We start from the raw sequence: 23,817 nt of genomic DNA on the forward strand, positions 1-23,817 counted from the left end.
ACTATTTTTAGGTACGCTGTGTCTATCACCGAGACATTTTTCCTGTGTGAAAATATCCTTCCCTCCTGCCACAGCTGCCCCTGGTGACTACACCTCTTCTGTCCCTGACCCCAGAGAGGGGCCTTGGTCCACTCGGCACCCTGCCCCATTACCTGAGACCAGCGGGCGTGGGAGCACAGGCCCTGGCTCGGAGACGTTTGCATTCTGCACCGCTGTAGTTCCTTAATTAAAAGTGCACTGTTGGTTGAAGCTCGGGTCTCCATTGTATTTCTTTATTGACTCGTATACTGCTGCATCTCAGTCTCAGGGAAGAGAAGCGCATGCTTGTGAAGGAGGGGGGTGGAATACAGGCAAAAAGTGGGGGCCCCTGCCATGACCTTTAGAAGCCAGCCTCCCTGCTCCTTGAAGATGGCTCAGGCACAGACCTGGGGGAGTCCTCTGTGATCCCCATGCCTCCCAGGGCAGCAGGGGCCGAGAGACCAGCAGGCCAAGGAGCCCATCCCAGCTGTTTCCATGTGGGGCAAGAGCCTCAGCCTGGGTTTGGGGAGAAGGAGCTGCTGAGCCCCTAGGACTCCCATTCCTCCTCGTCCTCCTCTCCAGGTGGCTGCTGTGGGGGAGGCAGAGGTGGGATGGAGTCTGACATTCGGGCGAAGGCTCCTCCTGGCCCCTCGCTGGCCCCGGCTCCAGGCCCTTTCCCGGAGATGCCTGGGAGGGGAGAGGTGGAGGATGAGGGGTTGGTTTGGGGCACTGGTTCACCCAGCCCCTAAAGACTTAGAAACAGGAAGAGAAAGGCAGAATGTGGGTGATGCACGCACCCCCAAGTCCCCGGCCCTGGGAAGGCAGCAGCGCTCTGCCCTACCTTTGCGCCTCATGACCAGCTTGTTAAAGAGATCCGACATCAGGTCCCCGCCTTGGCCTGTAGCTCTCACTGCAACGGAAAATACAAATACGGTGAGGCAGGAGGAAGGGGCCAAGTGTGAAACCTCCTGGGTGACACTCTCAGGGTTCGGCCACGTTTGTCCTCTTCCTTCACTATTGACACACCCCAGCCCTCCACAGCCACATGTCACCACCAGCTCTTAGAGCTTCAGCCTGTCGGTGGGCCCGGCACCAGGGCACTGATAAGAAAATGTGAGTAATACCGTCACGGCCATTGAGCAGGGCACGAATGAGCAGCCCCGCTGTATGGAGGAGGAAACTGGCCAGAGACGTAGGCAATTTGCCTGGGTCAGTGTGCAAAGCTCAGAAGCAAAGCTGGACTCGAGCTCAGGACTGCTGACATCCAGTGTGCTGTCGCTTTATGCCCAAGTGCTATTTATGCAGTGTCACAGCAGAAGTATCTGTAGCTCCAAGAGGCCTAGAGACAGGACTGAGCTACCCGTCCAGGTCCTGTTTCTAAAATATCTCAGGTCCTGACTGTAAGCTTGGACAGCTGGCAGAGGATGAGATTCTCTCCAGTAGGGTGAGGCTTGTCCCCACCAACTTAGAGAAGAAAGCGCCACCAAGCACGCTCCAAACTCCAGCAGGAACCCACTGCCGAAGGAGCAGAGGTGGAGATGTTAGTGTGGCCACCCAGGGTTTCCAGCAAATGGCCCGGGGAAGCGGGGGCCTTTTGACACCTGGGTGGCAAGGAACACCCTGCTGGAGTCTGGGTGGTTACAGAGGAGGCCCTTTACTTAGCCCTCTACTAGAGTGGGTGTAGGGGCCCTCACCTTGCTCCTGCTCCTTCTGTTTCTTCTTCTCCAGCTTGCGCTCCTTGACGCTGCGGAGCTTGGCCTTCCCGATGCCCCCAGCCTGGCGGATGGACTCCAGCAGGGTGGCCCGGCCACTGGAGGGGTCCACCACTTCCTTGGGAGCTCCCTGGACTGGCGCTGGGGGGGGGGGGGGCGAGAAGGCTGCTCAGCCAGGGCTAGGCTGTGGGACAGCCCTGCCCAGCCTCAGGTCCCGGGGGTCCAGAGGAGCCCTCAGCAGCCTGGCTGTGAGGAGGGGCTCTTCCTGAAGAGGAAGCCAGCTGGTGAAGGCGGGCCTTCGGCGAGGCCTGGACGCAGACCGCATCCGCCTGAGCTCAGGGAGCCCTGTGTCCAGGCACCCGTTCCCTCTCCGGGCCCCGCCCAGCTCAGGTCCACCTGCAGACGGGGACCCTGGGAATTACTGATGTGCTGGGCATCTGATGTGACGCATCCAGCAAGGGGTCCCTGTGCCGCTCTGGACGGCAGAGACGACTGGGAGACCAGTCAAACGGAATTCTGAAATTTAAGGGACACATGGGTATTTTGTTGCTGTGGTTTTCAATTATTTTAGTAGCCCCCTTTGTCCATTGGTTTACATGGGAATGGGGGACCCACACAGCCCTGTGTGCCCAGGCTCCCTCTACCCTGGAGGATGACTTCTGGAGCTCTAAGGGCTCAGTCTGAAAACCACTTTTTTTTTTTAAATCTTCATCCGAGGATATTTTTCTCTTTATAATAAGATAGAGTGGGAGGGCGGGGGAGGGGGAGAAACATCGATGTGAGAGAGACACATCGACCCGACCAGGGCTGGGGACAAACCAGCCGAGGTACTTGCCTTTGACCGGAACTGAACCCTCAACTCATTGGTCTGCAGGCCGATGCTCTAACTACTGAGCCAAACCGGCCAGGGCTGAAAACCACTATTTTATGAACCCAATGGAACAAGATTTAAACATTATTATTCTGAAACTATAGAATTTATGCCCAATTAACAAACCTAGAGAAAATCTTTCAGGGACCCAGAAATTAGGCGCCCTCAAAGCGAGCACCCTTACCCTCCCTACCCCCACGCGCCCACGTGCCTGCTGCTGCTCCTACCTGAAGGAGATCTGCTGTCTTCCTCCTTGGCACCTGCAGCTGGAGAGGCCACAGTCTGCGGTGGGGGTGGGGGTGCAGGAGTGCTGACCAGCACTGCTGGAGCTGGGGGAGGTGGCGGTGGGGGCGGTGGTGGTGGGGGTGCTGTTAGGACCCCATCTTCTAGGTCTGAAACAAGTGTGAGAAATGTGAGATGTCTGGGGAAGAAAGTGGCCCAACACCCCTTCCTGGCTTTCACTCACTTGGCTTGAAAGGCTCGGCCACCTCTGTGTGGAAGGTGGGCAGCTCCGGAATGGTGCCAGGGGCGGAGGGGGCAATGCCAGGGCCCAGATCAGCACTGTACATGAGGTCATCGGCGATGCCGGGCAGGTCGGGCAGGTAGGATGGCACGTCGATCTCGGGCACTTGGCCCAGGTCAGGCACATAGAAATAGTTCTCTGGAACCTGCAGGATTAGGTGGGGGTACATGAGCTGGGGTGCTGCAGGGGTCATGGGCTCTGCAGTTTGACCTTGGGACAGTCACTGGGGTGGGATAAGGGGCTCCACAGACCTCGTAAGGACCCTGGCAGGGCTGCAGGGCCCCACCACCTCATCCACCGGAACCCCACCCACCCTGGCACCATCTCTCTCTACCTGTTGCTCCAGCTGCTCCCTCTTGCTGATGGACAGAGGGGCATCGAATAGCTTCTCCTCTGTCTCTGCCCCCAGCATCACATGGGTCTTGGTTACAGCACCAGCCAGGGGGTCCAGGAAGACATACTTTTTGTACCTGCAGAGGCGGGGTGGAAGCCGGGTAATGTGTCATCTGTTCCAGGCCCATGGCCCTGACCTACTTTCCCACCTCACCAGGGACCGCATTAGTCCGTACAGTGGATTCCCAGGCCCTACAAGGCAAACCGAACTGGTGGTGGCGCTGCGGGCTGCAGACTCCTATGTCTGGTGCCCCTAGTGTCCCCACTAAGCAGCTGGGCTCCAACCACCCCTGTGTAGCCCCCTTCTGGCCGTACAGGTTCTCAGTGGTGTTGAAGAGCAGCAAGGAGCTGACAGAATTGATGTTGCTGGGAAGACCCCCAAGCCCTTCCTCGGCCTCGGCCTCAGGTTCCAACTTGCTGTTCACACACACAGGGAAGTATTTCAGCTTCTCCTGGAGGGGGGGGTGTGACAAGAATGGTGGGTTTCAGGGCCAGACCAGTGACCTCAACCCCATCCCATCAGAATCCTCTTGGGGGACAAATCCCTATGGGAGGCCCTTAGTTCTCCCCCACACCCAGGACTGCCACTGGTCACTCCCTGCAAGTGTGTGAGCTGGGTGTGCCCGGCAGACCTGCAGGGCCCGCTCGTCCAGGGGGCGGTGCTTGCTCTGGATCCTGTGGCGGGGGCGTCTCTGCAGGCTGAAGTCCTGGGCACCCGTGAAGATGGAGCTGTACTCCTGCAGGCGCTCTGGAGCTGGGTACTTGGCACTGGAGAACACCTGTGGACACAGGGAGAATCTGACATTTTTTCAGGGGCCCAGGGAAATTCCAGAGAGCCTAGGGTTGGGTAGGGGGACTCTGAGGAGGAGGAAAGCTTGAGGTGTGGCTGGACAGTGAAGGTAGGGACCTGGGGGCATGGGGATATGGCAGAGAATGGGATAACTGTGACTCCCCATCAGCCAAAGGGACACAGGGGCTACCTTGATGGCCTTCTTGCTGCCTTTGATCTTCTCAATCTTGGCCTGGGCCAAGGAGACCCTCTCCCCAATGGCCTGCAGCTGGCTCCGGCTCAGCTCCACCCGCTGGGAGATCCTGCCATGGGAAAAATGACGGGCTGGAGGCTGCTCCTCTAGCCCCTACAGCCTCCTGCATACCTCCTGCCTCTAACAGCAAACCTGCAAAAAACAGGGGCTTGAGCAAAGGACTGTAGAGAAACAATGTTACCTGCCTGTCGGGATCAACCTTGGAACTGCCCCGGTGGCCTTGCAAGGACGATCTAAACGGAAGGATCCGGGAATGCACTGAATTAAGTAAGTTCCTTGCAGCTCTGGGCAGGGAGGGCAATTACCCTGGCCCAAGCTGGCACCTAGACAAGCCATCTGAAGGGACACTGTTGTTGCCTCCCGGGGGGCTCTCTGGCTCTCACGTGCCAGCCCATCCTCCTGCAAAGGCTCCCCCACCGCCACAGACAGGTTCCTGCCCACGACCACCACGCGCTCCACATTCCGCGCGGCACATCCCTATCCACCTGGCAGGAGCGAGCACACAAGTAGGGCAGGAGAAATGCGGCAGAGCTGCCAGCTGAGTACCTGGGGAAAGGTGGGAGGATGTGGTGGGCGGCAGAGTCCCCACTGCCTCCGTGGTGGGGACAGCGGACTGAGAGTTCTCTAAAGAGTGAAAGGAACGGTCACGACTCTGGCCCAGCCTTTCTAAACCATCCCCACCATCTGGAAGGTTTGGCCCCCAGAGAACCCACCCATCAGCCAGATTCACAAGCCCAGGGGTCTCCGTCTTGATGAAGTCTCCCTGGTCACACCTGGCTCCTCGTGTACCACAGTGGAGAGTGGGGTGGGGGCTGGGGTACACGCAGGCACCCAGCGCAGCCCAGGTTCCTTCAGAGCTGGTCTGAGTGGGACAGCAGTGCAGACAGAACAAGACGGCAGCTGCCTCCCAGCGTGAGAACACAGACCACCCATCTTTTCCAGTATGAGCTCCACCTTTTCCACAGGGAGAAAGATCTTCATCTGCTGGGAAGGTACTGACCACAAGCTGCTACGTCCAGTTCCCAACTGTGCCACTCGGGCGCTGGGTGCTGAACCACCTCAGTGGTTATGTAACCACTCCACTCAAAGTCGATGTGGAGGGGGAGGGCATCAGGCCTGCAGATGGACAAAGGCTACCCTGTTCTGGTTCTTCCATTAAACAGAGAAGAGCTGATTTCTTAAAATTGTAAATATCAAGTTTAACAATGAACCCTGGAAAATTTCCAGAATGTATTATTACAGAGAGGGTCTGTGAGCACTTAGAAAAGGAAGAAGCAGGTCCCAGGGGCCACCATTATTCTAAATGCACAGCAATGCTTTCTTGGACAGGACTATCAGACTGGTGCACCAGGGGAAAACCTTAAACGCAGTGCATCTTGAGTCAGCAAGGATCTTTTTTTTTTATCCTCACCTGAGGACATTTTTCCATTTTTTGTTCAGATAGAGTGGGAGGGAGAGAGAGAAACATCGACGTGAAAGGGACATATCAAGTGGTTGCCACCCGCGCGACCCAACCAAGACTGGGGACAAACTGTAACCGAGGTACATGCCCTTAGCGGGAACCAAACCCGGGACTCTCTGGACCACAGGCCAACGCTCTAACTGCTGAGCCAAACTGGCCAGGGTTTGAGTCAGCAAGGATTTTGATGGTTTCTCACAAAGTCCTGCAGACAGGATGGAGCTATGGGGGTTGGAGGAAAGTACACGTAGGAAAACCAGGGCCAGACAACAACAGGATCTGAAGGGCGCCGCTGAAGAATGAACTGATTTCAGCCTGTACGAAGGTCTGTGGCAGGGCCCCGTCCAGCTCATTTAACACTTGATCAATAAACTGGGGATAACAAGTGGGGGAGGGTCTGCATGATGGAATCAAGGCTCAAATAATCCTGAGGCCAGAAGGATGGAACGCTGGCAACAAGATCAAATCGACAAGGAGTGAATGTGAGGCCCAGCATTTAGGTGAAAAAGTCAAGTGCACAAAAACACAGAAGGTGGCGGTTGAGCAGTAGTTCAGGTGCAGACAGACCTGAGGTTTTGGTTAACTATAAATTCAGTGTGAGCCAAAAGAATGTTAAGCAGCTTAAAAAAGAAATACAATCTTAGGGCACATAGCTCCTGGTCCCTCTTCTACATTGTTCTTTAGAGAGAGAGAGAGATAGATATCAGTTTGCCGTTCCACTTATTTATGAATTCATTGGTTGATTCCTTTTTTTTTTTTCTTTTTTATCCTCACCCAAGGACATTTTTTTACTTTTTAGTTCAGATAGAGTGGGAGGGAGGGAGGGAGGGAGGGAGGGAGAGAGAGAAACATTGACGTGAAAGGGACACATTGAGTGACTGCCACCCACATGACCAACCAGGTCGGGGACAAACCGCAACCGAGGCACATGCCCTTAGCAGGAACCGAACCCAGATCTCTCTGGACCACAGGCTGATGCTCTAACCGCTGAGCCAAACTGGCCAGGGCCACTGATTGATTCTTGTATGTGCCCATGATTGGGGGTCAAACCCACAACCTTGGCATATTGGAAGGATGCTCTAACCAACTGAGCTGCCCGGCCAGGGCTCTTCTACCTTCTTTCAACAAATCAGGAACATTCGCTCTCTTAGAGGCAGCACAGAGAAAACAGAGCCCTGCGTTAATGAACTGATCTGTGCCCGGCATCAGTCTCTTCCAAGGCTGTGTCTCCTTTCCAGTGGACCACATTTTAAGAGCACTCGAGTTTTATCTCCTCACTCACTGCTGCATCTCTAGCACCCGGGGCAGTGCCTGACATGTAACAAACACTGGCTGAATAAAAAGAAACAAGTTATGAACGACCAAAGGAGGGCAATGAGGAAGGAGATGAGTGAGAAAGTCATGTCATACAAAGGTAACTGAAGGGTGTCTGGCTACAGAGGAGATGGCTTAGAGAATACGATACTTCCCTCAAAATGTCAAAGATTTCACCATACCAGGTGGAAAGTGATTAGACTTACTCTCTGTCACCCCAGAGGGCTGCATTAGGACCCATGGGTTGAGTCACAGGGAAGCAAACCTTGGTTCTACTTAAGAACTTTCTAGTGAACAGGTGCATAGCTTTGCAAAACAGTCCTATTCAAGCTGGATGCCCAGCTGTCGGGAATACTTTAAGGGAGATTCCTGTGTGGGGCAGGGGAATGGAAGACATGATTTCTGGAGTTATTTTCTTATTCAGGAACCTGGAAGTATAAGTAATGACTAGTCTGTTGACAAAGCTCCCAGACAGGCTAATCTCTTCCAGTCATTCATACGCCATGATACTGCAGAGAGTACAGGCCACTGATGAGAAAGCTTTCAATTTGTTAATATTTTTTCTTTATTAATTTTATTTTTTATTTATTCATTTGTTTTATCCTCACCTGAGAACATTTACCCATTTTTTATTCAGACAGAGTGGGAGGGGGGGAGAAAGAGAGAGAGAGAGAAACATTGATGTGAAAGGGACACGCTGAGTGGCTGCCACCTGCATGACCCAACCAGGGCCGGGGACAAACTGCAATGGATATACATGTCCTTAGTGGGAACCGAACCCCGGTCTCTCTGGACCACAGGCCACGTTCTAACTGCTGAGCCAAACCGGCCAGGGCTCTTTATTAATTTGAGAGAGAGAGGAAGTGAGAGTAAGAGATAGAAACATCGATGAGAGAGAACACTGACTGGCTGCCTCCTGCATGCCCCCCACTGAGGATCCGGCCCACAGCCTGGGCACGTGCCCTGAGCAGGAATTGAACTGGCGACTTCTTGGTGCATGAGTCCACGCTCAACCCGAGCCACAGCGGCCAGGCAGAAAGCTTTCAATGCGTATGCCATCTCTACCCACTGGCAGTGATGTTTTAGAAGGCTGTGTAGGAAGGACTATTAGGCCACACTGGGGCTGGGACTGAGTGCAATAACTAATTAGCAACAGCCACCATAAGGGTAGGGGATGGTGGCCAAAGGGCAACTGTTTCCCATTCCTGATCTAGTGCCCTTGGCTTGGCGGCCTGCTTCAAAGTAGTTCAGTTTCCAAGCTTATTACTGAAGCCATGTACAATGTCCCACAGACTAGCGTTAACATCTGTTTAATAGCAGAATAACCTTGGGTAAGTCCTTTAATTGGTCTATGCCCCAGCTCCTTCAGCTGAAAAGTAGAGCAGTAACTTCTATGCATGGAATGGCTATGAAAGTTTAAGAGCAAATATATGTCCAGTGTTCCTGTACTAGCTGACATGTCCGAAGTACTGGTAACATTCGCTCTTCTACCCATGAGGTGGAGGGAGGGCTGAGGGGCCCGACACTGAGGGAAGCCAGAAGAGGCCGTGTGGGCAGACACGGAGAAGGAAGTTTCAGGCCCAGAATAAGCACTTTGCCATGGAGGGCAGAGGGCAGGGCGACAGTAAGCAGCTCCCCTGGCTGGGGTGGGAGGCATTCAAGGAGGCACCTGGGGGCCACTCTGCTCCTGATGTGACAGGAGGAGGGGACAGTTGGCCAAGGCACTGCTTGGGCTCCCCATCCCACCCCCTCCAAAGCTGACTCTCCATCCCTTTCTATGAGGCCAGGCAGGCCCACGGGCCCTGCAGTGCAGCCCGGCTCCTCACAATCCGATTGGCATGCCGATCAGCGCCCCAGTCCGCAGAGGCAGGCTGCCAGAGGGGAGAGGCGCCCACTCCTGCCCCGTAATTGCTGCTCCTCCTCTTGCCTGTCCTGTCCCCAGGCACTGCAGACCCTGAACCAGGGCTCTTGCCTTCACCTTTATCTTTTCCACTCACATGGATAATTCACAGGGATAATTAAGAATGATCTGCTAATTATGCAGGCAGCTGATTGAGTGCTTCCTAACCTTGAGAGTCACCAGGTGTCAATCAGTAGAGAGAAAAGGGGTGGGGGTGGGGGTGGAGGTAAGAAGTAGAAACACAAAGAGGGAAAAGGAAAAAGCTTTGCAGAGAAAACAGACCCTCTCCCAGGAGGGAGGAGTGAGGCAGGCAGGGGCTGCAGCTTCCCGGTGGGGCTGGCGGAATGGCAAGTGACAGCAGCCCCCCTCCACAGGCAGTGCCTGCCGCGTCCCTGTGCCGCTGCAGCACCTCTGCCTCTCAGCTAATCTTGTGAAGCAGGTGATGGCTCTGGGCAGATATTCGGGGCCAGGCTTCTCCCGGATGAAGATGGGGGCAGGTGAGGACCGGAGAGGTCTGTCAGGCAGGACGGGAAGCCAGGGTCTAGGCAGGAAGGAGAGGTTCCAGGAGAGCCCGCGAGGTACTTGTCATTCTCTCCAGTCTCTGCACAGCTCCCATTGCAGCAGAGCGGGAGGAAGGGACGCCAGCTTGGAATGCTAATTTTCCATGAGCTCACCTACCTGCAGAACTGGGCAGGGCTCCAGGAGGGCCCAGGGCCCCAGGCCTGGGCCTGAGATGGGAGGAGCAGTGGGGAGGAGAGATGAAAGTGTCTCTTCTCTGCAAGGTTTACAAGCAGGAGGAGCACGTTTAAGGGGGGAGATTTCCAAGCTGGGGTCACATCCCCACCACAAAAACCCATGAGAAAGGAAAAGCCCCCTTGCCTGTTGATTGCTACAGGATGGGGGTGGGGGCAGAAGAAAGAGGCTAGGTCTAGGCACTCTCCACCCATCCCAATCATCCCTGACTCCTGCCTTTCCTTCATCCTCGGCCCCATTCATGTTCCCTCTGAAACATCTCTTATCCACCCTCTTTGCCTGCAGCTCCCCCAAACTGCAGCCGCATCCTTTCCCTGCCCTGACCACACTGCTTCCAGAGTGTCCCTGCAATCCACTCTCCTCCTCCTGTCCACTTTGTGACCACTGCCTGACGAACCTTCCCAAAACTCTTCTCTCCCATCACATCCCTGCTCAAGCACCTATCCGGGCTCCCTAAAACTCCCGGATCAAGCTCCAAGTCCTGCTTTGTTCAGAGAAGCCCCCAAGGGCCCTGCCTTACTTATCCCAACTTTTCACTCCCCCGCCCACATCCCTCCCACTCCTCTGCCACGGAGCACTCCCTCTGCACTGCAGAACATGCAGAAGCCAGAAACAAGCTCCCAGGGGCACATGATGGGGGGAGGGGGTTGTGTGTGTGACTTTTCACACCCGTTCCCTTCTGCAGTGGAGGAGCTGAGTGTATGGGAAAGGCAGCAGTGTCTATACTGCGGGAGCAGACGCACCACATTCTGGCCTCTAAGCTTTCGGCACACATTTCCAGAACCCACCAGTCTGCAGGCTCATATGCCCAGTCCTGCCCAACCCCAGCCTGTCTCTCCTGTGGCCCAGTTCAAGCCCCTTTCCTTTGGGAGGCCTTTCCTGGGCAGATGTAGCAGGCATGTGGTTCTCCTCACTACCATCTACGTCCTTATTCAAGGAACAGCCTGTTTTCATGGCAGAATCCTTCACTCCCACAGAAAGTCCCTGGACCATTCCCTCAGGTGGGGCTGAACCCAGGGCTTAGGGTAAAGCATGTGACCAAGTCTGAGCCAGTCAGTGTGCCGCACCCCTCTGGCCCCAGCAGCTGGCTCTGGCACGGACATGAGAGCCAAACTGGGCCAGCGGGCGAGTGGGACTTCCAAGGAAACGCTGGACTGGAACTTGAATCCAGGAGCTCCGACATCGCTGGTGTGACCTGGCCACCACAAGAGCAAGGCCTGTCTGGGAATGGGGCCACGCCAGAGGCAGAGAGCCAGGATGGAGTGAAAGCAGTAGTAGGTCCTGATGACATCCTTTATACCTTCAGCTCCAAAACCTGCTCTGCTGATTAGCTACTTCTTGCTTAAACTACCTTGGGGAGTTCTGATTGATAAATATGCCATCAATTCTTATTTATTTCTCTCTTCTCTAGATTCCAAGAGGCCCACACAGTTCATACTATGTAATTAAGAAGAACCAAGACATACTGCTCTTCCATTCCAGACTATAAGATCCTTGGGGACAGGAATCATGCCATACACATCTTCAGTGTCCCTCAGGATCCAGCAAATTGGGCATATGGTGGGAGACCAATGGGGTGACCTGGAACCTGGTTTTGAGGGCTCCTGAGAGGTATCCTCCCCTCCTTCATATACTTGGAGGGCCCATATCCACACTCAACTAACTCAGCATCCATGCCCAGGAGGTGGCCCTCCTGCCTTTTCCTCATCCCATTAAACTATCCACAGGTACCAAATAAAAGGAAGGAAAATGATATGTTAAAAATCCAATGCCCTCCTTAGAGAAAGGCACGCATGCAGTCACAGTCCTGGTGAGGACTGTTTGTGGCACCCATTTCAATCACAGGGCATGGGTTGGCTAAAATCTGGGACTGACAGCTCTTAAAGGCATGTGTCCTTTTGTTTATATATTCTTTGGGCATATTTAGCACAAAAATAAGCACCAAAGGGACACCTAACACTCTCTGTAACTACTGACAGTGGGTTAACGGAGGACCACCACAGGCAGTGAATGGGCAGGGACTTATTAATCGCAAACACTGACTGCAGATTTACGATATTCCAGGCACTGTAATTCCTTTGCAAATTTTAATTCTTTTAACCTTTACAACAATTCTGTTTAGGAGGTACCATTATTATCACCATATTACAGATGAGAACACTGAGGCTTAGAGAAGTTAAGTAATTTTCCTAAAGTTACAGAGCCAGTAAATGAGGAGGCCAGATGGAGACAGGCAGTCTGCCCCAGAGTCAACCTCCTGAACCACTGGGGCACCACCACATGGCTACCTGTATATTCTGGACAGGCTCGGGCAGACAGGTACGTCAGGAAGGGTGGACTCACAACTGATGGAGGAGCAAGAGGCTGCCTGGTGATGCAGAAGGGGGTTCCCGGACAGGGTGCAAGCAGGGGTGGGATAGGGGATGACTGCGACCATGAGATGAATCTAAGCCAGTCAAATACTTCACACTGGGTGGCATGAAGGGTTCCTCTGTGAGGCATGATGTGGGCACAAGGGAGAAGATCTAAGCCCATCTCAGGCAGCTATGGCCAGAGAAAAAGACAGGACAAAACCCGGGACCTTTGCAAGAAAACAGCAAACACCAGTGACTCCTGTTAAACAAACACTGAGGGAAAAATCATTATAGCTCAAGGACTGTGCTAGGTTAGCGCTGGAGAGAAAAAGCTGCCACTCACCAACTCAAAATTGTCAATGGCCTCCAAGGCCCTGCCTCACCAGCTGCACGTTCCCCGCACCCCGCCCATCACTCTCCTTGCCCCAGCCACACTGCTTCCATTCAAGTCCTTCTCACCTCAGGGCTTTAGCTCATGTATGCTTTCTTTCTGGAACATTAGTCTTCCCAACCTACCTATTCACAGCAACTCCCACTCATCTTTCATGAATCTTTTCCCCTACCTATGCCTCCTGATTCCCCCAGACCAAGCCAGGCCTCCCATTAAACTCTCATCACACCCTCCCTTCCCTTCACAGAAACAGTAAGAACTCCAGAGTTTGGATCCACAACACCTGGGTGTGACCCCTGGCTCTGCCACTTGGGCAAATCTCTTAGCCATTCTGTGCCTCAGTCTCCTCATCTATAAAATGGAGATAACAACAGTAGCTCCTCATAAAGTTGTTGTGAGGGTTAAATGAATTAATGCACTTCAGATCAATGGTGGTACATGGTTAATGCTATATAAATATTACTGATTGCAAAATTATTTAAAAATAGGTCTTATCACAATTTTAAGTTAAAAACGAATACGCAGTTGATTAATTACTGTCTACCTCTCCTGCCAGAGTATATCCTCTAGTTGGACAGGGTTGCGGCCTTGTTCACCGCTGTAACCGAGGAGAGCAGCAGTCCCTTGCACATAAGAAGTGCTGAATACGTCTCTGCTAACAGCAGGAATAAGTGAAGGAACGGGGCCCCCAGTGGGAGGAAGAGGATGAATAAGAAGAGCAGTATCACCACCAGGGCCTGTGGGGCCACAGGAACCCGGGGAGCTAAGTGGGACAGTAGGTAGCTCTTATGAGCTTGTATGAGAAAAAGCTTCTAAGCCGGGCCCCTTGGGTACAGGGAAGCCAGCGAGGTACCCCTACAACCAAGAATCACCGGAAGGACTGCTCCTAGAGGGTGCCTTCCTAGGAATGGAGAGATAACTGCCCAGGGCAGGGAGGAGCCCCAGATTAGGTGGGGATGGGTGGCAGCACCCACCTGCTAAAGATGTCTCCGGAGATCTTCTGTAGGTACTGCAGGGCGTCCGCTACCTGCTGGATGGCCTCCTCTCGCCGCAGGTCCGGCTGGATGAGGGGCACTGTGTAGGTCTGACCTGCCAACGAGTGCTGGGTCCTCATGGGCGTCATGGTGCCTGTGGGTGGGAACCAGAGCATCAGGGCCGCCCCACACTCACCCACCCCACCTACCACAGGCAAGGTACTGAGAGGAGAGCACAGCCCCTTACCCCAACTGTCTGCCAGAGGTTTGGCCTGTACAGGTGGGGATTTGGGGATATAGCCTTTGATGGGAGGCCAGGAGCCCAAAGGAGTTGGTCTTCTGCTGCTTATTGAGTGGATGAAGGCGGGAACTTGGTAGGGACAACAGAGGCTGATGAGAAGGGTTCAGGGAAGATGCAACACTGACCCCATGAGATGCTTGGGACCCTGCTAGACACCCTCATTATACATTATCTCATTCCAACCTCCTCAGCCTGGATGAACAAGAAAGAAACCCTTGCTGCAGAGTGAAAACATCCTGGAAGCAGGAGGGATTTGGGGGTGAAAACTGCCTCAATTAACTGCCAAATGATGCCCAGGTCTGGAAAACCAGAGAAGGTGGACTCCTGGGCTCTTCTCACTTTGGCTTCTGAGGAACTCAGAGCCGGTTCCTGAAACAGGACAGCCAATGGCCAGTGACTCCAGATACAGGTGTCCAGGCTAGAGCAAAGGGGCATGTAGGGGTGGGAAACAGGAAGGAAAAACACTCCTTCAAATTGTAAGGCAGGGCAGAGTCTATTTATACTGGGTTTAATTAACTCCACTCCCTGGTGCCACTAACGCAGCAATCACACTGCAGACGGCACCGATTTGATTGGCAAGAGATGCACCAGGCAGAATATTAAGGCACTGGGCCCCTATAAATAGGCCTAATCACAGCCCCTTGGTAGAAGATGGTGAGGAAGAAACTAATCAGGCCTGGCACTGTGCCCCAGATCTGTTTTCCTAGGCACCATGTTGAGGCCCCTGGTTGCAACAGAGGAGGGGGGCTGGGTAAGTATGGCAAGGAGGGCTTAGGAGGCTTTGTTTGAGCTTAACGTGCTGTGTTATCTTGGGTAGTTGCTTGTCTTCTCTGAATATCTGATTCTATTTCCCATTCTACAGATTGAGAGTGGCACTGCTCTCTAAGTGGGTATTCACAAGCAGCATACCAACATCTGCAACAAGCAGGGATGCTTACTCCTTTGCTCCCTCTGCCGGCTGTCCCAGCCCTTCCTTCTACCCCACTGGTCTCTCCTACCCTTCCCAGGCCAGCACTTCTTGGCCTGTGAGATGACTGTTCTGCTCTCCAACTTGTTTTCCAGCAGTGACATCCTCAGCTTCTCAGACCTGAACCCTGCCTGGAATCCTTATCATAAGATAAGCCCAGTGTTACCTCCTTATCTCATTTCCCTCCTATCAAATGACCAAAGTGGGACCAGTTATCCCTAACTGTCTAACTCTCTGAGATCTCCCCCATTCCCTTCAAGGAGAATCCCCACTTCTTTGTATTTAAATTGATGCAAATTTGCTGGCCATCCTAACTTAATTCTGTACTTCAGTTTTCCCATCTGTAAGATGGGGAGAGGATAAAAAGCAGAAGACACTTTTCTGTGCACATCTTGAAATTCATTCCTCGTGGTTATTTACCACATCTGTGTGTGTGTGTGTGTGTGTGTGTGTGTGTATGCACAATGGGGAGGGGAGCTGGGTAATTCAGGCACAAATCTCCCAAACAAGGAAGTAACAGATCCAGTCAAGAATTTAGAAAATGAATACAACTGGTTGGTGGTTTACTCATTTTGTCTGCAAATATCTAATGGTCAACTATTAGGTGCCCGCCATGATCCCAACACAGATGAATAGGACAGTGTACTAGCTATGGAGACAGTCTCGACAACAATTAATCTGCATATGATAAATAATCTAATCCAGCCATGGATACAGCACTAGGGGAATACTGAGGAAGGTGTGATATACCCCTTTTGGGGTTAAGAGAGTCAGGAAAAGCCTCTTAGTAGAAGTTGTACCTCCCTAACGGGCCCAGGGAGAGCATTCCAGGTAGAAGGAACAGCTTGAACAAAGGTTTATAGGTAATGAATGGCAAGTGGTTTGAGGAGTGAGGGTATAACTATCCTTGGCCAAGTGGCAGGAAAAAGAAAGATAAAGAGAGGCCAGATTATGAAAAACACTGAATACTAGAGCAAGGAGTTTGGACCGAAATCCTTAGACTTGTGCTGTCCACTAGCTACAAGTGGCTATTGAGCACTTGAAATGTCTGAATTGAGTTGTAGCATAAGTGTAAAACACACACTGGATTTCAAAGACTTAATAGGAAAAAAGAATGTAAGATATCTCAATTTTTTACAGTCCTATCCTGGCTGGTTTTGCTCAGTGGTTAGTGTCAGCCCAGACCAGAGTCTCGGGTTTGATTCTAGTCAAGGGCATGTACCTTGGTTGCAGTTCGATCCCCCACCCCAGTGGAGGTCGTGTGGGAGGCAACCAATCGATGCATCTCTGTCATATAGATGTTTTTTTCTCTCTCTCCTTCACATTCTATCTGAACATGGAAAAATATCCTCGAGTGAGGACTAAAAAAAAAAAAACAATTTTTTTACAGTCCTTATTTATAGGGCTATGTTCTAAGACCGCCCCACCGCCCCCAGTGGGTGCCTGAAACTGCAGTGTACCGAATCCTGTATGTACGTAATATTTTTTATACATATACCTATGATAAAGTTTGCTTTGTAAATTAGACAGAGTAAGATATTTGATACTGTAATACAAGTTAATGTGAATGGCTTTGGGGCCATCATTACGCAAAATAAGGGTTACTTGAACTCAAGCACTGCAGTAACTTGACAGTTGATCTGATAACCTAGTCAGCTATTAAATGACTAATGGGTGGGCGTAGCATTTACAGCGTGGGACACCTTTGAGTTTTCATCATGCTCCTCAAACTAGGGTGCAACTTAAAACTTACAAATTATTTCTAGAATTCTCCACTTAGTATTTCCAAGCTGTGGTTGACCCAGGATAACAGAGACAGAAAAATGCAAAACTGGGGATCAGCAGGGGACGACTGTATGGCTAGTAATTACATGCTGAAATGGTCCTATTTTAAATATACTGAGTTAAATAAAATATATTACTAAATTAATTTCACCTGTTTTTTTTACTTTGTTTTTAGTGCTCACCCGAGTATATGTTTTTATTGATTTCAGAGGGAGAGGAAGGGAGGAATGGAGAGAAAGAGAAAAAGAGGGAGAGAGAAACATCCCCGTGGAGGAGAAACCTCGATCTCGCCTCCCAAGCGCCCACCGGGAATGGCACCGCCGCCTTTTGGTGGACAGGACGAGGCTCCAACCAGCGGGGTCACCGGTCAGGGCTTTTCCTACTTCGAGAATCACGCAGGAGGCTCACATATTTCTAACGAAAGACACGGGTAAAAGTATGGACGCTTGCAGAAAACGAACCCACACCGCAGCCGGCTCTCACAATAAGGTCGGGAGTGCAGGACAGCCTCCCTGCAAACCCTCCCGGAACGCCCAGCTCCCGGGGTCTCCATCCCAGGCCGGAAGCCTACGCTGTAGGAAGTGCGGGATCCACGGGAACCCGGAGGTGGGGGGTCGGTCCGCCTCGGTGAGGCCTGGGCGCAGCCAGCGCGCGGGGACTCAGTGCAGCCGGCTCCCCAGAGCCCGGCCCGGGCGTAAGGGCACGTGAGGGGCGGGGCCGAGCGAGGAAGTCGAGGCGGCGGCCTGCAGCTCCGGCCACGGCCTCCGGCGGGGAAGGGTGGGGGCTGGGGAGGGCTCGGGGAGAGGAGCCCGGGGCCAGCAGGGGTGGAGACCCGTCTTACTGGTGGGCAGAGCCGCGGCCGCTTCCCGGCGGGCAGCAAGGCGAACGGCACACTCGGAACTCAACGCGGGCGCGGGGTCTGGGTCCCATTCGCCTCCCGCGGACGTTCGCTCGCGCCCGGCCCCGCGGAAGCTGCGGTCAGTGCCCGGCCCTCCCCGGAGTCCCTCCCTCCCGCCTCCCCGCCCCCTGCATCCGGGCGCCCGCCGCGTTCGCCCGCCGGGCCGTGAGCACAGTCCCGGCGGCTCGTGGGGCCTGCCCGGCTCCTCACCTGCGCGCGGGGCTGCGCTGCGCCCGCCCGCCCGCCGCGCGTGTGCCCCGCCTGCGCCGCCGGGTCCTAGCGCCGCCCGCGCTCGGCGCTCCGCCTCGGGGGCGCTCGCCGGGCTCCCGAGTTCGGGCCCCGGATCGCGGCCGAGCTGCAGACCCCTGCGCGGAATCCGCCCTCGGAGCCGCCCGCGGAGCGCTGGGCACCCGCCTCTGTGCCCTCAGCGCCGTCCCCGCGGACCTGCCGGGGCGTCTGCTGGCCCGCGCTCAGAGACGGCCTTCTTCCGCCCTGGGCGCGCCCCGGGCCCCACGCCCGCACCCGCGCGGTGACAGCCCCTCCCCCCCAGCCCTGCAGTCTGGACTGATTCCAGGCGTCTTACTTTCTTGTCTTGATTTCTGGGGGCGCTTCCCCCATAGAATTCACTTAGTTTCCATCCTCCTTTAAAAATTAAATATATGTCAGACACCAAAGGGGAGATACTGGATGACTCCACTTATGTAAGGTCGCTAGAGTAGTCAGCTTCATGGAGCAGAAAGTTTGCCGTGGTGCCAGGGCGGGGAAGCAATTGGGATGGGAGGAGTTACTGTTTAGTAGGTACAGTTTCTGACAGTCTCATGGACCAAACTTTGGTCAGGCGCCTCTGAATCCTCATCCAGAGAGAGGCCTCTACTTGCATCTCCGAATTTTATCCAGAATCCCCCACCCTCTATATCAGATCACCCTCCATATCTGGCCAAATTCCTCATCCCAACAAGATCCCCCAGGTGGTATCTGGTGCCCTGGCCTACTTTCGGCAGGAACCCTGTCAGGTCAATGTAGCAAGGGATTACCGTACACTTTTAGTAATTTTGCATCCAGGACCACTACCCTGTTTCTTGCTACAAGCCCCCACCCGTCCATGCTATATTCAATTTTGACCTCGGTTCCATACCGAGATCTCTTTTCCCGTGTTGCAAAGTCCTGATAAAAATCTGTTTTCACTGCTTTAACTGCTGTACAACTTTGGCTTTTTTTTTTTTTTTTTGTTAGTTCTGGTTTTCTTTAACATGTCGTTTGGGTTGAGGAACAAGTTCTGGAGATTGGTGGTGATGATGGCACAACAACGTGAATGTACTTAATGCCTCGGAGCTGTACACTTAAAAAATGGTTAAAGTGGTAAATTGTATGTGATGTATATGTTACCACACAAAAATACCAAGCTAGATAGTTTTTAAAAATGGGATTTTAAGCCCAGCTGGTGTGGCTCAGTGGTCGAGCGTCATCCCATGCACCAAGAGGTCGCTGGTTTGAATCCTGGTCAGGGCATATGCCCAGGTTGTGGGTCTGATCCCCATTGGGGGGCATGCAGGAGGCAGCCAATGAATATTCTCTCTCATCGATGTTTCTATCTCTTTCTCCCTCTCCCTTCCTCTCTCTCTAAAATCAATAAAAGGAAAAAAATTAAAAAAAAACAAAAACAGGATTTAAAAAATTACATAAAGGAAGCATTAGTCCAGAGATCCTGCAGTAGGCCCTCCTGAAGTTCATTGGCTTGTTTTAGAGTTCTTGGCCCCTCTCTTTTAGGGTTGATAGAGAAAAATACAGGATACCAGTTAATTTAAATTTCAGATAAAATTTACATACACTAATATATGTATACATATGAAACTAAACATGGGACATACTTATATTAAAGAATTATTTATTATATGAAATTGAAAATCACATAGGCATTTGATATTTTTATTTGCTAAAGTTGGAAACCCTGCTTTCTTCCTAATACTCTTTGAGTTTTGTCTTCCTTCCCTGCCCCTCCTTCTGGGGGAGTTAGGCTGAATTACCTTATTTTTTTTTTTTAAGTTTTTATTTATTGATTTTAGAGAGAGAAAAACCAATTTGTTGTTCCACCCATTTATACATTCATTGGTTGGCTCCTTTATGTAGCCTGACTGGGGATTGAACCCACAACCTTGGCACATTGAGATGATGTTCTTACCAACTGAGCTACCTGGCCAGGGCTTGAATTGTCTTTTTTGACAAGAACATTTCACTGTCTCACCAGCTGTAACATATGGTCTGCCACCAGCGATGGTGTCCACCTATATAATAGAATGAATATTTGTGTCTGCCCCACCCCTGATTCACATGTTGAAGCTCTAACCCACAATGTGATGGCGTTTGGAAATGGGGCCTTTGGGGAGACAATTAGGGTTAGACGAGGTCACGAAGGTGAGGCCCTCATGATGGAATTAGTGCCCTTGTAAGAAGAGACACCAGAGAGTTTGCTCTCTCTCTTCCATATGAGGACGCAAAGAGAAGGTGGCCATCTGCTAGACAGGAAGAGAGTCCTCCTCAGGAACCAAATTGACTGGCACCTTGATCTTGGACTTCCCAGTCTCCAGAACTGTGAGAAGTAAGTGTTTGTTTTTTAAGCCATTCAGGTGATGGTATTTTGTTTCTAACTCCTACAACCTGCTGACACGTTTCCCCCTTCACTCTCAGCAATGACTACGTGGTCTAAGCTATCCCGGACACATCAGAGGGGAGGTGCGCTGTGCACAGAGGAGAGCACGCAGGCTTGGGGGCTCCGCCGCGCATTCCTGTGCGTCCTTGGGCAAGTTATCGAATGGCGTCTTGGTTGCCCTGTTTATAAACTGGGGTTAAGAGTGCTTGCCTCGGCTCCTTTTGTGAGCTGCCATTGGATATCCAAGTGCTCTGTGATCTGTAAAGTTTATTCAAGCACGAAAGGAAGTCTGTATGTGCACCAGGATGTCTGTCATCATGTAAACACACAGACACACACCACATCACATATCAAACTTAGCTGTGTTTTCTCACAAAAGTCTTGCGAGACAGTGCCCCTTTGGGCCCAGACCAACCAGTTCACCTCCATTCAGTTCATCCTCCACTTCATAAAAGTTCTCTACTTAATCTAATGACAGGCTCATCCCAGAACTAATTTTTAAAATGTCCTTCCCAGACAAGAAAAAGCTAAAAAGAGTTCATCACCACCACACCAATATTATAAGACATGTTCAAGGAACTTCTTTAAGAAGAAGAAAAAATAGATTAAAAATATAAATTATAAAAAGGCAATAACTACATATCTATCAGTAATTACTCTAAATGTAAATAGATGATATAAAATCAAAAGACATAGGGTAGCTAAATGGGTAAGAAAACAAGTCCCTTACATATGCTGCTGAGACTCACTTCAGATCAGAAGACACAACAGACTAAATATAAAAAGATGGAAAAAGATATTTCATGAAAATGCAAACAAACAAAATAAAGCTAGGGTAGCAATATGTATAATAGACAAAATAGACTTCAAAACAAAGGCTATAACAAGAGACAAAGAAGCTCCCAGCAATTCCACTTCTGGGTTTTTATGAAGAAACCCAAAACACTAATTTGAATACATATATTCACTGAAGCATTATTTACAATAGAATAGATATAGAAGCAACCTAAGCATCCATCAATAGATGAATGGATAAAGAAGTGGTGCATATATACAATGGAATATGACTCAGCCATAAAAAAGAAATCTTGCCATCTGCAACAACAGGGATGGACCTAAAGGGTATTGTGCTGAGTGAAAAAAGTCAGAGAAAGAAAAACACCATATGATTTCACTTAAATGTGGAATCTAAAAAACAAAACAAACTAACAAAACAGAGACAAACTGATAGGTACAGAGAACATTTTAATGGTTGCTAGATGTGGGGAGGGTGGGTGAGAAAAGGGGAGGGGATTAAGAAGTACAAATTGGTTGTTACTGAATAGTCATGGGGATGTAAAATGCAGCATAGGGAATATAGTCAATAATATTGTAATAACTATGTATGGTGCCAAGTGAGTACTAGACTTATCAGGGGTTCACTTTGTAAGTTATATAAATATCTAATCACTATGTTGTATAACTGAAACTAATATAATATTGTATGTCAACTGTAATTGAAAAAAATTTTTTAATTATTTTTAAACACAGAAAAACAAATAAAAATATCCAAGGAGCTAGATTGCAGAGACATTTGACCTCAGCCACTCAAGCTGCAGTGGGAATCCTTGACCTCCCTCTGGGGAAAGAAAAGCTGAATGTCATTCTAATCTGTGGACACTAAGGCTCTACCTGCCTTTTTTGGTCCGTGTGTCATACCATTTATATGAAATATCCAGAATAGGTAAATGCTGAGAGATAGAATGTAGATTGGTGGTTTCCAAGAGCCGAGGGGAGGGGAGACTGAGAAATGGCTACGTGATGGGTGCCAGGTTTCATTTTAGGGCGATAAAAAGCTTTGGAACTACATAAAAGTACTGGTTGCATAACACTGTGAATGTACTAACTGCCACTGAATTGTTCACTTTAAAATGGTCAATTTTATGTGACTTTCACCTCAATTATAAAACAAGAAAGAAAATGATGCTAGGAGTAAGACGTGCTGTACACACAGCCGGCCAAGCCTGTGTCTTATACTTCCCATGCTCCCTGGTGTGGAGAATGTACTGGACGTCAGGTGGAATCAGAATGCAGGAGCTTGGACAGACCTCCGAGGTCATGGAGCAACACTGCACTGACAGAGGAGCATGGGCAGGGTGGCCACTCACAGGCCTTCTCTGTGTGTCCTCCAGGGACACCTTTTCTTTCCTCAGAATGAGGATGAGGAAGACACGACAGTGACCCTTGTCACCATTATCTCAGCACACATTTATTGAGTGCTTTTTCTGTGCCTTCAAGCAAGTGAAAATTAAGCCAATGATTGCCAGAGTGTGATTGTATTTGTTTGTTTTTAATGCGTTTTTATTGAATTTAGAGAGAAACATCGATGAGAGAGTAAAACATCGATTGGCTGCCTCCTGTATGCCCCTAAGAGGGATTGAGCCCACAACCCAGGCATGTGCCCTGCCCGGGAATCAAACTGGTGACTTCTCAGTGAACAGAACAATGCTCAACCAAATGAAACACACCAGCCAGGGCCAGTGTGATTGTTTTGTTGTTGTTGTTTGTTAATCCACACCTGAGGATATTTCATTGATTTTTAAAGAGAATGGGGGGAGGGGGGGACATCGATGTGAGAGGGACACATCAACTGGTTGCCTCTTGCACGACCCAGACCAGAGCCAGGGATCAAACCTGCAACCCAGATACGTGCCCTTGACTGGAATTGAACCCGAGACCCTTTGTGTGTGGGCCAATACTCTAACCGCTGAGCAACACTGGCCAGGGCGTGATTGTGTTTTGATGGAAACAGTGGAGTGGGGCATAGGGCGCCCTGGAGCACAGGGCAGGGCACGTGTGAAGTTCAGACTGCTTTCAGTTGTGTTTTCTGAGTTTAAGCCTCAGGAGTTTCTGTTTTCCACATTACAGGAGAACCGGAGGTCGACAACATGGGGCTGATATGGTGGCTCTGTGGTGCCTCGAGGAACTGGAATCCGCCTGAGCACGTAGCTGTCATCCTTATGGTGTAATATGTGTGCTCCATTCCTGGGCATTGCCACTGATTTCCCGGGGGGGGGGGGGGGGGGGGGAAGCACAAAGGAAAGAGATAAAAGGCAGATGTGAACCCAATCTATTCCTTTTACACTTTTTTTCTCTAAGAATCTTCATCCAGCAACTTCCTCTTACATCTTATCAGCCAGGACTGGATCACATGACTGCTATTAGCTGCAAGGGTGTCCTGCAAAATGGGTATTGTTAACTGGGTACATTACTGCCCTGAACAAAATTGGGGTTTTATTAGGAATAAGGAGAGAATGGACAGAGGGTAGTCAATTGTGCGATGTCTGCTGGATACACCTAACCCTTCTTTGGAGGTCGGAGGTCGGTCAGAGGTCTCCTGGGGGATGTGATGCCAGAGATGAAGCTTAAAGGCTACATAGGAGTTACTCTGGTGAAGCAGGGTGCGGTTACAGCTTTTCCAGGGCCCTGAGACAACAGGAATGTATTAAGGTAAGGCTAACTGGTGCAACAAACT

General features: G+C 51.1%; 1 protein-coding gene across 5 annotated transcripts; it reads right to left on the reverse strand.

Moving 5' to 3' along the window:
* Positions 1-258: 258 nt before the first annotated feature.
* On the reverse strand, positions 259-17,887 carry WASHC1 (WASH complex subunit 1). 5 transcript variants are annotated; one of them, XM_036251903.1, is made up of 12 exons: positions 17,600-17,713; positions 17,065-17,172; positions 13,706-13,859; positions 4,498-4,609; positions 4,150-4,296; positions 3,833-3,969; positions 3,459-3,594; positions 3,068-3,269; positions 2,829-2,993; positions 1,713-1,871; positions 860-928; positions 259-705 (listed from the first exon to the last, which is right to left on the reverse strand). In XM_036251903.1, exons 3-12 carry the CDS (start codon positions 13,852-13,854, stop codon positions 566-568), a joined length of 1,416 nt encoding a protein of 471 aa, XP_036107796.1. In that variant the 5' UTR covers positions 13,855-13,859; positions 17,065-17,172; positions 17,600-17,713; the 3' UTR covers positions 259-565. The 5 variants fall into 5 exon arrangements, with proteins under 5 accessions (XP_036107796.1, XP_036107799.1, XP_036107798.1 ...); XM_036251906.1 differs by lacking the exons at positions 17,065-17,172; positions 17,600-17,713 and adding an exon at positions 17,867-17,887; XM_036251905.1 differs by lacking the exon at positions 17,065-17,172.
* Positions 17,888-23,817: the final 5,930 nt, after the last annotated feature.

This window comes from Molossus molossus, unplaced genomic scaffold, assembly GCF_014108415.1.
Source record: "Molossus molossus isolate mMolMol1 unplaced genomic scaffold, mMolMol1.p scaffold_m16_p_10, whole genome shotgun sequence".
Lineage (NCBI taxonomy): Eukaryota > Metazoa > Chordata > Mammalia > Chiroptera > Molossidae > Molossus > Molossus molossus.